This window comes from Amblyraja radiata, chromosome 11, assembly GCF_010909765.2.
Source record: "Amblyraja radiata isolate CabotCenter1 chromosome 11, sAmbRad1.1.pri, whole genome shotgun sequence".
Lineage (NCBI taxonomy): Eukaryota > Metazoa > Chordata > Chondrichthyes > Rajiformes > Rajidae > Amblyraja > Amblyraja radiata.
Genome location: NC_045966.1, coordinates 41,348,175 through 41,363,427, shown reverse-complemented (window position 1 = coordinate 41,363,427; position 15,253 = coordinate 41,348,175). Strand labels below are relative to the sequence as shown.

The following is a 15,253-nucleotide window of genomic DNA, read 5'->3' as shown; positions in this document are numbered from 1 at the left end:
AGATGGGGAAGATGGTTATCATACATTGCACCATGATCTTGGTCAGCTGGGCAAGTTCACTGAGGAATGGTTAATGGAGTTTAATGCAGATAAGTATGAGGTGGTGCATTTTGACAAGTCAATCCTGGGTGGGTCATTCAGAGGGAATGGCAGGGCTCTGGAGAGTTTGTAGAATAGAGGGATCTACGAGTGCAGGTATATAGTTCCCTGAAAATTGTGTCACATGTGGATAGAATGGCAATACGTTTTTTTGGTTCATCGGCCTTCACGAGTCAGCGTATAGAGTATAGAATATGCCATGTTGCGTTATGATTGTACATGACGCTGATGAGGCTTCATTTGGAGTATCCTCCTCCGTTTTGGTCAGGCTAAAGGGTGATACTATAGAGATGGATAAAATCATGATGGGGTAGGTGGAGTGAATGCACAATATATTTTACCTCGAGTTGGGAATAAAGAACCAGAGGGCATAGGTTTAAGGAGAGAGGAGAAAGATAGGAACCCAAGGAACAACGTTTTCATACAAATGGTAGTGGGTATATGGACCAAGCTGCCAGATGGGGCAGTTGATGTAGTTGAAGCAGGTAACTTATTATCATTTAAAAGACATTTGGACAGCTACATTGATAGGAAATGTTTAGATATGGGCCAAACGTGGACAGATAGGACTGGCATAATTGGGGAATCTTAGTCGGTATAGGGATGGTGGCCGAAGGGGGTATGTCCGTGCTGTATGACTCTATGCCGCTATGGCACCAATTTGTTCATATTTCATCACCTCTGAGTTAAAGTCACGTTGCTTTTACTCTGGTATATAGTTTCTGTGGTGGCTGATATTGACAACCAAGGACACACATGAACTGCTGCAGGTGGCGTTTGGGCGGAAAGGTTGGGTGTCTGGTTTGGTAAGTGGATCTCCTCTACGGTACACTTTATACTTGCCTTCGAAGTGTTCCAAACGAATGGATTCGAAGTAGTCGGATACGCTAAAAGTTATGGCAAGTTTGGAGGATCATTTTAAATAATTCTGAAATGAACTTAATTTACTGGCTAGACTGAATACCAACTAAATGCGCATTCACAGCTCTCTGGATTTCTAACATTTGCGTCCCAGGAAATAGTACTGACTCTGCACAATTATTGGTAGATACGAGCAAACCAAAGCCTGATCTTACGAAAGAAGCAAGTGGCTTGCCTAACCACTTGTTTGACATGTTTCATTTCAGACTATTGTTATGTTTGAGCTAACATAAACTTGCTACTAGTGGGCGCCCCTCAAGCATAGTGAACCTGATTAATAGCCCTTAAAATACACTATCAAGTAATTAAAATCAGCTACCTTCTGCTATCGTATAGAGTGTTTTGCATGATAAATAACTTGAAATGAAAGTACAAATATATTGAATTTCACAAAAAACTACTATTTGTTTAACAAATATTGAGGCTTTCATGCGTAGAAAATCAGCATCAGAGAGGCGCACAGTCCAAAACATCTGGGTTATGCTAGCGGTGCGATGACCGGCTGTGGATTTCGATATAGAAAAAGATTATACTGTACTTTAACTAAATAATGAAATACTCACTTCGCCTGCGGATAGCCAGTTATTCTTTCGGCACGTATTTACTTGTGACGTACAATTTCCAATGCTCTTCGTGAGAGATCTAGAAATTATTGGACTGACTGTAGAAAAATACATTACTTCCATTTTTCCTGCCTCTGGCGCAGATCTAACTTTATGACGATACGTATCTGAAAGGGATCCATTTCCCCGGATTTCAAGGACATTGGCAAATAATTTGGAGTCCGGCACTAGCTGTAGATTGACATGCGCGTTATGCCTTCCAACATTGGAATCTAATTCATTGATACCGCAACATTTTGCAAGATAGCAACTCGCATTGCGGCGTGGCTGTTTGTGTGCTGGGCAAATAACAATAATTAGGACTATTATAATAACGAGGAGTAAGAATGTTACTGCTCCCAGAGAAATTATTATGTAAAATGCCAAGTCAGAAGACTCTTGCAAAACTCCATGACGATCACCAAACTCTGACTGAAATTGCTCGGTTTGTTCAATTAAAGCGATGGCAATTGTGCCAGTGGCAGAGAGCGCAGGGTGTCCGTTATCCTTCACCAAGATGACTAGCTTTTGTGTGACGGCGTCTCCGTCCTTAAATCGGCGAAAGCTCTTTACTTCTCCTGACCTATGCGATATTGTGAAAAGACTTGGGTCAGTGGCATGTAAGATCTGATAGGAAAGGCGTGCATTTTGTCCAGAATCGGCATCTGTAGCTAACACCCTGGTAACCAGAAAACCTGGAAGGGCAGATCGAGGCACAGTTGCATTGTTGTGATGCTTGCTGCTAGCTGATATCACAGGAGGATTGTCATTCTGGTCAAGGATAATCACATTTACAGTAACGTTGCCAGTAAACACTAGAAATCCAGCATCCCGAGCTTGTACTTGGATCTTAAAACTCTTTAGCAACTCGTAATCGAACGACCGCTGCGAATAGATCACGCCATTGTCAGAGCTGATTGAAAGATAGGAAGTCACTGGGTCACCCTGAACGCTGCCCTCCACAATTCTGTAAGAAATTTGGGAATTTCCTTCTGCATCTGGATCGAAGGCTGTCACAGATCCAATAGAACTGCCGGGCGAATTATTCTCAGTCACATAGATGGTGTGTGTAGGCTGTGAGAATTTGGGAGCATTATCATTTATATCTGAAACATATACAATCATCGTTCTATTTGTAGATAGTGGAGGTGTTCCTTGATCTTTGCATGTCACAGTCAGCGCGTACTCATAAATTATTTCCCGATCAAGCGTATCACTTACGATTAGTTTATATGAATTTTCAAGCGAGCGCTTCAATTCGAAAGGTGCGGTTGGTGAGACCTGGCAATCAGTAATGCCATTCCTATTGGAATCTCGGTCTGTAGCGCTGACTAAAGCAATCGGTGTTCCAACAGGCGTGTCCTCACTGACTGTACTCGAAGCTGATTTCATAACCACTTCAGGCGCATTATCATTAACATCTTCGACATGCACCCGAACAATACAGTACGCGGACAATGACTGTGCCCCCATGTCCTTAGCTTCGACGTGAATTTCATAGACACTGGTTTCTTCAAAATCTAATTTTCTTTTTACTCTAATCTCTCCCGATTTCGGATTAATGCTAAACATTTCCAGTGCGCTGTCTTCATTATAGCTGCCCAAAGAATAGCTTATGTCACTGTTGGATCCTTCATCCAAATCAGTAGCATTAACTTTAATTACCAAGGTACCTGGTGCAACGTCTTCCATTAAGCTAACAGAGTCCAATGGCATTTGAAAAATGGGCGCATTATCATTCGTGTCAGTAACAACGATAAATATCTGAGAAGTACCTGACCTCTCGGGTATCCCACCATCAACAGCAGTAAGCATTAAAGAGTGCATGGAGTACCTTTCACGGTCGAGCGACTGTTTCACCACTAATTCTGGTAATTTCCAATTGCCAAGAGTCTGTATATCTAGAGCAAAGTGATTATTTTGAGTAAGCTGGTACGTCTGAACCGCATTATTTCCAACATCAGCGTCCTGTGCAGCCTTTAAAATGTAGTGAGTTCCAGGTGACACAGACTCTGCAATTTCCAAACGGATTTCTGTGTTCAAGAAATAGGGAGAATTGTCGTTTATGTCCAGAATTTCGACCTCCACTCGATAATGTTCCACGGGATTTTCTATTTCCAGTTCCAAGGGCAGTATACAAGTAAGACTCTTGCCGCAGATCAGCTCTCGGTCTATTCTCTTATTCACAAATAAAACTCCATTCTGAAGATTTATATCCAAAACTTGTGACGGTATCTGAGAAACGATCCTTAATTTCCGACTTGATAGTTCCTCCAGAAATAGTCCCAAATCCTTAGCGATTTCGCCGACCAATGTACCGTGCTTCAATTCTTCTGTAATGGAGTAACGAATCTGCCCGGAAACCATGTTCCAGGCACAAAGCATCAAAATGGACGGTACCGCTTTCTCTCTCAACCAGAACATTCCGACTGTATGTGCCATTTCGTCTATAGGGATGTTAATTTCAACTCACACGACTTTCCAATATTAATTATTACTTCTTGGACAAGTCGTGTAATTTAGGTAAGAGGACGAAAACCGTAGATACCTACTCAGGAGATAAATCTCGGTCACAAAAATAGCCAGGCTTCATACCTCGTTGTTAGAGGATGGGTGGTGAATCTCCAGATACATTTCTCTCCCATATTGGTAGACAGCGACACAAAGAGTCCTTGTCTATAATTACAGTGGGTTTATGATATAGCTAGGCTCTAAATCACGAGAGTTTCAGCTTCATAGCTATTTAGAAGGTAATTTTAAAGTGTACCTGATTGAAACAAAGTCCGGTGATCAGTCAGTCCTATTTGAAATTTAAACGAATGCAAATTATATTGTTTCAGCACTTTATTTCTGCCCCATCATTTTTTTACATTAGATAACTTAGTTGTGTGTTCACATTAAAGGCTGTTCCATGATGTCTGTTATGTCTATGTTAAAACAGGTACGACATTTTCTTGACCTTTCCACGTTCGAGCAAATAATAATATATTCACAACAATGAGCAGGGTATTACTTTCGATAATATGCTTATATATCCATATATCAATAAATAAATCTTTCAATCCTCAAATTACAACTTGATTGTGATATAAATATAGTCATTTAATACAAACATTAACAACTATATTAACTTTCATTTACATAGTGTCTTTCAATGTTGCAACCAACCTAGTATTAGCTCACCAATATTTACATGACATTTGTCCATCCAGTGTTCGGAATGCATCCACTTATGGACAGACAACTCTATCGCAATGGGAGGATAGGGTATGGGTATGTGGAGGAAGATGACAGACCTCATGTACAAAACAATTATTATCGCCCCCAAGCATTTCGACAGATTTATCATTTTATTTTGCCAAAGGCATGCTTTTCATTATACAACCCGTCCACATCAAGTTGTAGACCCTGCCCCGTGTCTAGTATACAATTATGGCATGGATCCAAATAAATGATTAGTGTAATTATCGTAATCATTCTTTTAAAAGGAACACAGAAACCCATCGAAGAACAGAGTTATAAACTATAACTGATGTTTTCACAGGGAAACAATAGATTAAAGAGGCATTGATCAGTTTTTGGTTACGAACAAATACACACTGAATCACGAGGGGCCAACTCTTCGTCTCAAGCATACGGCTACATATAGGTTGAAGAACAGAAAGTATGTTTAACGAGTGCGTTCATGTTATGCGCTGAGCGTACTGTAAAGGAAGAGTGTCAGAACTAACATAACATCCAATCTTCATTTAATTTTCAACATAGAACAGGTAGTATTGGTTAACTAGTAATATAAATGAGGTCACTTTTAATGTCATTGGAAACCTTACAATATGGGACATTGGAACACATAAACAAATTTACATAATTACTCTCCGGGTAAAGTACAAGTAACGGGATGGTTCGCCTAAGGTACTGGTGAATTTAGCAAACTGTACGACTGCCTCAACTTCTTTAACTGAAACATACGTAATATTTAGGATAAGGTATTGGGAAATGATAACCTAATGCACCTTTCTTGTCCAATGAACGTAACAGTTATGAGGATTATGCAAACTCATAGAGCCAGAGAGCTCTACAGCAACGAAACAGATCCAACTCGTTCCATGCTAACCAAGATGCTTATTTTAGGTAGACTGAGTCTTGTTTTCCATGGAAGTGAAGAGGCAGTGGGGTGACCCATTCGAGGTTTGATTATGATACCTTGATAGGGGTGGTTAATCAGATTTTCTCCATATTAGAGATGGCGAAAGCCAAAGAGCTTAGGTATAAAATGAAAGGTTATAAGTTCAAAGTGGAACTTCATAAATTTACCTTTTTACCCAGAAGGTAGATCCAATTTGGAAGACTGCCTGAGAATGGGCTGGAGGAAGGTACTCACATATAATATTTTAAAAGTATTTGGTCAAGCACTTGAATCACTAAGGCATAGAAGGCTACGTACTAGTATTCGTAAATGGGATTGGTACTGTTACGTAGTTGATCATCAGATCGGACATGGTGGAGCGAACGACTGGTTTCACTGCTGCGTGCTGCTATGAATTCAAAGTGCATGGAGTTGTTATCGATTTATTCTCATGGGCAGAGAAGGAGTGTAAAAGCAGCAGAGAATAGAATGTTGGATCAGATGGATCACACTCTGAAACCAATGGTGCATGTCAGAAATTTGCATTGGAGCATAAACTATGTGCAATCTACTTTCATGGTTTTTATGAATGGTCATGGTTTGCTGAGTAGACTAAATGTACTAATATATGTAGGTCAACTAATTTAGAGTACTGCAAACAGAGATGTCAAATAGATAGATTATGAGTGCAGGCCCGTACGAAGCTTTTCAAAAAGGGGGTTACAAAAATAATATGTGAAAGAATGTGCGTGCAGAGCATATCACGAGCACGAATCGCGAATCCCTCGCAGCTGGGGTCCAGGGACCACTTAAGGTCCCTGGAAGCTCTGGGGTTTGAGATGCTCTGGTGCATTCTGAGCCTTATTTTGGAGCAATTTGCACCAAATTTATGACCAATATTTCAGAAATAATTTTGGTTGAGTCAAGAGTAATAAGTGGCTGGAATGGGATAATTGGGGTCATTGTTGTATGCATTTTTTTAAATCCAGAATTGAAGTTGTCCTTGTTTTAATAATCAAGTTGTACTGTTGTAAAATGCTATGTAAAATGTTATAAAGGAGCATGCAGAAACTGCAAATAAAGTACTGTGAGTTTTTTGCAGTAAAGAAAACCTTATATTAGAAAATATTTTGTGTGTTGATTTGTTTGCCTGTTACTGTTAGACTGTGTTAGTGTGTGCATTGCACTTTTAAGGTCCCCCTGACCTAACAACTTCATATCACATCAATTTCAACATGGAATAGTGATGTGAATACAACATTCAGTTCGACCAATTTCCATCATGAAAATTGAAGTCAAACTAAATGGTGCATTTACATTACTATGATCGCTTTCAAACTAACCTATTTTACTGTCATACTATTATAACAAATTCTAGCTCCATGATGACATAAACAAGATCACTAAACACATTTTGAATTCTGAAACACAATGGGATTGTAAGTAATTGCAGAGCTGCCAAATTTCACCGCGAATTTCCGTATTTTGACGGCGTACTGATTGGGGATGATCAGCCATGATCACATTGATTGGTGGTGCTGGCTCTAAGGGCCTAATGACCTACTCCACACCTATTGTCTATTGTCTATTGAATACTGAAAATCAGTACTACTGAATTGTGAAACCATTTTTGAAATGTGAATTTATAATTATTGATTTTGATTGATCTTGTATGTGGATGTGTGTGTGTATATTCTCATCTTATCTTAACGACGCGCTAATTGTAAAATGTTTACATATTCTGGTAGAGATTTTTTCCGTGGTTCGAAATCACCTTATCTGAAAATGTTGTGCTTTATTTCTCGGGTTATTAATGAAAATGGTCAAAAATCTGAAAAAACGTTGAAAAAACCACAACTCTTTCGCTGATGACAGCACAATTGATCTGCGTGCCAGCCATCTGCATGCCTGCGTGCCTTCCACGCACAGCAAGTGACACCCCCCCCCCTCCACCTCTCCCTCCTTCCCCTGTTATTCAAAAGACGCAGCCCCTCAACCCCCCTCCTCTCCCAGACATTCTCCCCCCCCCCCCCTCCGCTCTTCCCTCCGCGTCTCTCCCCCCTGGCCTCACTTCCACCACCACCCTCCCCCGGCCTCTCTTCCGCACCCGACTCCTCTCCCCCCCCCCCCCCTCCCTCCCCTCCTCCCCGTCCCCTCCTTCCCTCTCCCCCTTCTCTCCCCCATCTCCTCCCCCTGTCCCCCTGCCCCCCCTCTCCACCATTCCCCCCTCCCCTCTCCTCCCCCAATTTCTCCACCCTCTCTACCCCCTACCTCTCGCTCTCCTCCTCCCCCTTCCTCACTCTACCCCTCTCTCTCGCGTCTGCGAGTTGGGAGCCATGTGTGAATGGATAGAGCAGGGATGGGATAAAAGGGGCAAATGAATAATATTAATATAATATCAAGGGGGTGGTTATTTTGTGTGTGTGTGTGTGTGTGTTTAGTGTGTGTGTGTGTGTGTGTGTGTGGGGGGGGGGGGGGGGGGTTTAGTATGTGTGACAGCCGGCATCCCCTCCCCCACCCCCCGCAACCGCACGTTGAGGAGACGTGACCCAACGGGTTCCACTTGGTCTAGTAACTATTAAAAGTCTGATCTTGGATATGTGTGTGTGTGTGTGTCTTCGTCTGTGTGTTTGTTCGTGTGTGTTTGTTGTGAATAATCACATCTTCTCAAAAGAAACGACGCGCTAACGTAAACGGTAAAATGTGTATATATTCCGTAAAAGATTTTCACCTGTTGTCCAAAAGCACCTTATCTGAAAATGTCATGCATTATTTCTCGAGTTATTAATGAAAACCTTCAAAAATCTCCCCCTCCCCTCCTCTCCTACCCTCTACCACCCCTCCTCTCCCCCCCCTCCCCCCTCCAGTCGCCATGCCAGCAGCATCACAAGGTGCACAAGTAACCATGCCAGCAGCAGCTTGAGAAGCAGCAGCAGGTCGCCCCAAGGAGCCGCTCAAGCGACGGATTGGTGAAGGCGAATTGCGGCGCTCGCACTCCGACCTCAGCTGCCGCTTCTCCTGAGCCTACTCGGGATTGGAGTTTCTTCGAGTACTGCGAACTGGAGCTCTAGGTGATCGAGAACCTGGCCAGACTCGAACAGACTCGAACCTGGCCAGACTCGAACCTGGCCTTGTCCTCAAGTTTCGCAGCGTGAACTGGCCAGACTCGAACAGCAGCAGCGTTAGCGGCAACCAGCCGCTCCGGGGGGAAGAACAAGCTCCCGCCCTCTGCCCTCTCGGCCATCGAGCGCAACGCCAGGGTCATCCAGTGGCTGTACAGCTGCAAGGGGGCCAAGGAACCCAAAGGCAATACTCCCTCTGTCCTGGTGTGGAATAAAAAAATATTGCGTCCCAATTTCTTTTTACTCTGCATCCATCTTACAGAGAGGCAGATAAGACTGTGAGCAGGATTCACAATTGGCTACTCAGAGGATGTTACTCGTATTTGTATTATCTTAAACACGCGGTTGGATATTGTTTCAGAGTAAATGGCCATCGATTTAAGAAAGCCACTGAAAGATGTTCTATCTGTTCTGTTGAATATTCTAGCAGAGAGCGCAGCAGGCGCAGTCACTGGTAATGTTCAAAACGATGAGTGACATACATTTGAAAGGTAAGGTGATCAAAGGTTTCAGGAGGAATGTGATTTTGAGATCAAGATTGTATCACCATGAACTTATTGGATCAAGTACTGGGCTCCAGGAGTGGAGAAGGTTGGTATCATAATGAAATCAGTTTTGCTGCCTAATTTTCACCATTATGCTAAAGATTGTAAGCTAGCTTCATGAGTGATGATAGCCACACAATTCTACTTTAAACTGAAAAAGATGTTTTACTCATTATGGAGCCACTAATATAAGATTATCCTCTCACCAGCACAGCAATTTCACATCCTTCCTAGTTCTGCAGCAGTTATAGTAAAAGTACCACATAACCCTGGTTCAAAGTAAATCGAGTTTCAGTAATATCTCCCTTCAGTAATATCTCCCTCCACCTGTTGGACTACGACCCATTGAGACCTGAGTGTCTGCGCATGTGCATACGAGCATTCCTTGTGATTTCCAACTTAATTAGTGCAATGTTTAATGATTTTCTGTCGTAACATTTGCCTTAAATATGTTGAAAAGTTAATGATACAAGTTTCAAGAAGTGTAATGTTCCATATTACTCCAAATACAATTTTTGATTGTGCACAGTACTAGTTAATCCTCTATAATCCCAAATCACAATAAGAATATACTGAAAATTTTATCAAGATCCCGAGTAATGTTTGAATAAAAATCGACAGTTCTCCTTATCTCCACTCCTTCCCAATAACCGCTTTAGATCTCGTCCCGCTTTGGTCCGTCTGATGGAGGATATAGACTTTTTTTCATATCACTACGACCCTCATAATATTCATCACTCAATTCATCTTCGCTTCCGTTACAATGTAATCGTTTCCAGTTTCTCCAAATGTTCCAGTCCTAGAAAAGTAATTTGTTCTCTGCAATCTGCTAACGCTGCGCACGAACTCTGACTTATCGGGTATTTGGCAAACTTTGATGTTACTCAGTGGCAATTCCATCCAAGCTCTACCAGCTCGATTACAGCTCTGACATTTAAACGACATTTCATAAAACGAGCATACTGAGATAGTTTTCCAAAATATCGTGAAAATGCATTGAAGGTAAGGAGAAATTATGATTTCCGTCCAAACGCTATAAGGGATCTGAAAATCTGCGTCTAAAAGAATGGACAAGAAGGAAACTCATCACCTTTAAAACCTAGTTGGACGTGTACTTGAGGCGCCGCTGCTCGCAAGGCTGCGGACCTCGTGCTGGAAGGAAGAATAGGCTGGGGTGTACTATTTTGTGAACACTGCCTCCTTCAGGCAAATAGCTTCCATCGGTATCCTAAATGTACTACCTTTCTCTGTTTGCTGGACCACGCGAAAGGCAACGCCTAAAGTCACTTTCAATGCTTCAACCATAAAGGGGTTCATTTTCCTTGGCGCAATACAATACAATACAAGAAATAAGACAACCATTGCGGAAATAAATTGTGCTATGGTTTAAAAATGTATAGGCAATTGGTGTACACATAACACGTTTTCCCATTATTTCTGATGCGAGGTATGACAAAATGCAAATGTTTTGGGCTTTCCTCAGTCCTATGATTCTCATCAATTATTGTATTATGCAGCAGCTACCGCTCCAGCATCAAATTTACAAATATTGGCTTATAACATATACATACACAAGATGGAAACAAAATCCGGTGGGATCATCTCCCAACGATTCATCTTATTCTGCTCATGAATGTCATGAAACTTTAACTTAAATTGTGGGTAATTTTAATCCAAAAATCCGATTAAAATGGCAAATTATTAACACATGAAACAAATACACGAGGAATTGGACCTGCATGAAGCACCCAATTTCATGGAGCTTTTTATTATACCAGTGACCAGTTATATGTGCTCTACAACACTCACCTTGTTCGGCGAACTGCTCCTTGTCTTTGTACTGTCCGTTGGCGCATATTTAGCGTACTTTTCAATGGTCCCGTGCATCTGTGGACTGAATGGAGTGAAATATATATCCCGTGGTTCGGGCGCCGATCGAATTTTATACCGGTATGTTTCTGAAAGGGATCCATTTCCATGAACCTCAAGTAGACTGGGAAGGAAGTGAGAATCCGGCACGATTTGCAAGTTCACATTCGAATGCCTATATTCCAACTCTCTTCTGCAGCAACTGTCTGCTAAAGTGCAGGCATGCCCAGATGCAGAATGGCTGCCCATTGGGCAAATGACTACAACAAGTACAATTATAACCACCAAAAGAACAAATGAGGTTGCTCCTAGTGTAATTATTATATATAATGATAAGTTCTGCGTGTCTTCTAAGTCGTCACGCGCTTCATTGAAGTCCAGCAAACCCTCCGTGTGTTCCTCAACTATTGTCAAAGTAAAGGTGGTGGTAGCGGAGAGAGCGGGATAACCGTTATCTTTCACCTGGATAATCAGCCTTTGTGTGGTGGCGTCGCTATCTTTAAAGCGCCGAGCAGTTCTTACCTCTCCTGAGTTATATGAAACTATAAAGAGACCCGGGTCACTGGATTGCATGAGTTGATAAGACAGTTGTGCATTCTTACCGGAATCTGCGTCGGAAGCAACGACCTTTGTTACCATATATCCCGGGTCTGCAGAACGAGGCACAGGCAGACTGCTGTTGCTTTTTATTGCATTTGCTGTTATCATGGGTGGATTGTCGTTCTGATCCAAGACAATCACTTTCACAGCAACGTCACTGGAAAGTGATGTTAATCCGGCATCTTGAGCCCGAACGTGAAACTGAAAACCTTTATGTTGTTCATAATCGAAAGGAATTTTCGAGTAGATGCTGCCATTATTTGAGTTGATAAAGAGGTAGAAAGACACAGGCACTGACTGTATCTGGTTCTCCAAAATAGAGTAAGAAAGCTGTGAATTTCGGTCAATATCAAGATCCAAAGCTGTTACTGATCCAATGTAGCTGCCTGGCTCATTATTTTCCGCCACATAGGCCGTGTAGGAAGGCTGCGTAAAGCGCGGCGCGTTATCATTAATATCTGAGATATTTACCACAATCATCCGGCTGGTAGATAACGGGGGGACTCCACGGTCTTTGCAAGTTACTGTAATCTTATGACGAGGGGTGCTTTCTCGATCGAGTGCTGCATTTGTAACTAGTCTGTAGGAATTTGTGAAGGAAGATTTAAGATTAAAGAGTAGATTGGGTGAGATAGAACAGTCGATGTATCCATTTAGATTGGAATCCCTGTCTGTCACACTGATCAATGCGATCAACGTTCCACTTGGAACATTTTCACTGACTGTACCGGAAACAGAATTCAGAGTTAAATCAGGAGCGTTGTCATTCATATCTGTGATATCCACCCGCACATTACAGAGTGTGGATAACGATTGCACACTTTTGTCCTTAGCTTGTACATAAATCTGATAAATATTGGTTTCTTCAAAATCCAAAATTCCTTTGGTGCGTATCTCCCCGGAGTTGTGGTTAATGGTAAACATTTCAGTTATCCTTTGTTCATTGTAACTGCTGAAAGAATAAACGATTTCGCCATTTGTGCCCTCGTCCAGGTCAGTTGCGTTAAGCTTAATCACCAAGGAATTTCGTGATACGTTCTCCTTTAGGCTAACAGTATACGCCGATTTCTCGAAAACCGGTGTATTATCATTAACGTCCAAAACAACAATAGTTACATGAGCCGTACCTGACCTCCCTGGAGTACCGCCATCAAGAGCGGTCAGTAATAAACTGTACACTGGTTGTTTTTCTCGGTCGAGAATATTCTGCAGCACCAGTTCTGGTAACTTCAATTTTCCAAAATTCTGCACATCCAACGTAAAATGATCATTAGCAGCGAGCTGGTAGTTCCGAACAGAATTATTTCTCCCGTCCAGATCGTGAGCGCCTTCTAACAGAAAACGCGCTCCTGGCATCGCGGTTTCTAAAATTTCCAAACGAATTTCACTTTTTGGAAAATTCGGAGAATTGTCGTTTATATCCAATATCTCAACTTGCACACGGTACTGCTCCACAGGGTTTTCAACCACCGATTCCACGAGCAATACACAGTTATCACTCTGACCACACAGCTGTTCCCTGTCGATTCTTGCACTTACAAATAAAATTCCATTCTTATTATTTACATCCAAATATTGTTTTGATGCAGCTGATATAATTCTGAATTTACGGCTTGATAGCTCCTCTATGCTCAAACCCAAATCTTTGCCGACTGCTCCGACGAAGGCACCTTGTTCCAGTTCTTCTGGAATGGAGTAGCGAATCTGCCCGGAAACCAGATTCCACACACAAAGCAGAAAGATGGATGATATCACCGACTTTCCATGCACGCGGAAAATGTTCATTTGTGCCATTACTTCTGTGGGGGAGATCACAAATACCTTAACAATGTTTCTTCTTGAAAGCATCCCGGACCACATCCGAACCAATTCCTTCAATGTGTTGAATAAGTTGAAGTGTGATCGGATGAAGAGATGGTCCGCTGCGTTCGTACACACGCCGCCATTATTCAGCTTCCTTTCTCGTATATTGGGGGATGGGCGGTGGATCACTAGGTGGTTTTCACCTCCTTATTGGTAGACAGCGACACAAAGAGTCTCAGCCTATAATTGCACTGAGAATGTGGATAAGCTAAATTCCAGTTAAAATGTTAAAATAACAACATTTTTTTTTGCGAGACCGGCCAAATAGTTTGAAAGGCAATTAACCGGAAGAATTGAAATACTGGTATTCGAATGACACCAGCATTATCTAAGTAAGAATCTTAAGTTAAAAAAATATGAATTCTGCCGTATAGATATGTGTGGGCATATGATTAAAGTTAATTGTCCATTGGAACGTAGAAGTTAAATCCTCAATTCGATTTTTACAAGAAACAAGTTGAAAATGTCGTGAAATATCCAAACAAACCAAGAAAATGTTTCCATATAATTATTGGGAATTATATAGCATTTTTTAAACAGCGATCACAATCGCCCATATTCATATCAACGTCATTCTTCACAATTGATGAGGTTGAAACATAGAAACATAGAAAATAGGTGCAGGAGTAGGCCATTCGGCCCTTCGAGCCTGCACCGCCATTCAATATGATCATGGCTGAACTTATATTTTCTTTATCTTGGAGACTCATTCAATTTTACTGATTTTTTCGACGCTTTGTTTCTTATTGGGTTTGTCGAAACATGTTCATGCAGCTGGCAGTCAATGTGTAAGCAAACGTTTTTTGAGGTGTGGAACGCATAAGATAAATAAAGGGTAATGGGTAGGTTCGTATTTATGAATATGCTCTCCATTCTGAAAGAAATCATTTTTGTAAAGATGCTATCTATTTTTTAATCTGTTGCCATTGGTAATGCAGGAGGAATTCGATAATCCAGAATCACGCTCACTTCTAGATTTTTCAACATGCCATATAATTGGGTATTTAACTGAATATAGTAAAACTAAAAGTTTAACTAAAATACCAGCAAATTGTACAACTTTGAAGTAGGTTGCATTATTGTACCTGCTGCAACTGTCCTTCAAGTAAATGTTTAATGTAATCCCACATTTTGAGTCGAAAACCAGGACGAATCAAACAGTTGTGTATTATAATTTAACGAATTGAGAATAGTAATAGAATAATACATTAGATTGGACAGAAATCACCAAGGCACAGTTGTGATTTCTGGAAATCTCAAATAACACGTGGAAGTATTTGACGTTTTATTTTCCGAGAAAGAGATATGACATTTCAATACAACTTGAGCTCTGATTAGATATGGATGGGGTACTTCGCAATTATTCCGACAGCTAAGTAGAAAATGGCAGCAATCAACAAATTGATTAAATGCACAAGTCGTAAGATGATGGCGAGGGTAGTGTCGGGTTTAAATGAAGGATACAGGCAAGCAGAGACACTGGAATGGGTATAGCAGAACAAGACG

General features: G+C 41.4%; 1 protein-coding gene across 1 annotated transcript in view; it reads right to left on the bottom strand.

Moving 5' to 3' along the window:
- Positions 1-1,493: 1,493 nt before the first annotated feature.
- Positions 1,494-15,253, bottom strand: part of LOC116978401 — a 56,630-nt gene continuing 42,870 nt past the window's right edge. The window contains 3 exon segments of the mRNA XM_033029521.1: positions 1,494-4,090; positions 6,067-6,157; positions 11,225-13,894. Coding sequence (XP_032885412.1) covers positions 1,560-4,090; positions 6,067-6,157; positions 11,225-13,894 — 5,292 coding nt within the window. The 3' untranslated portion in view covers positions 1,494-1,559.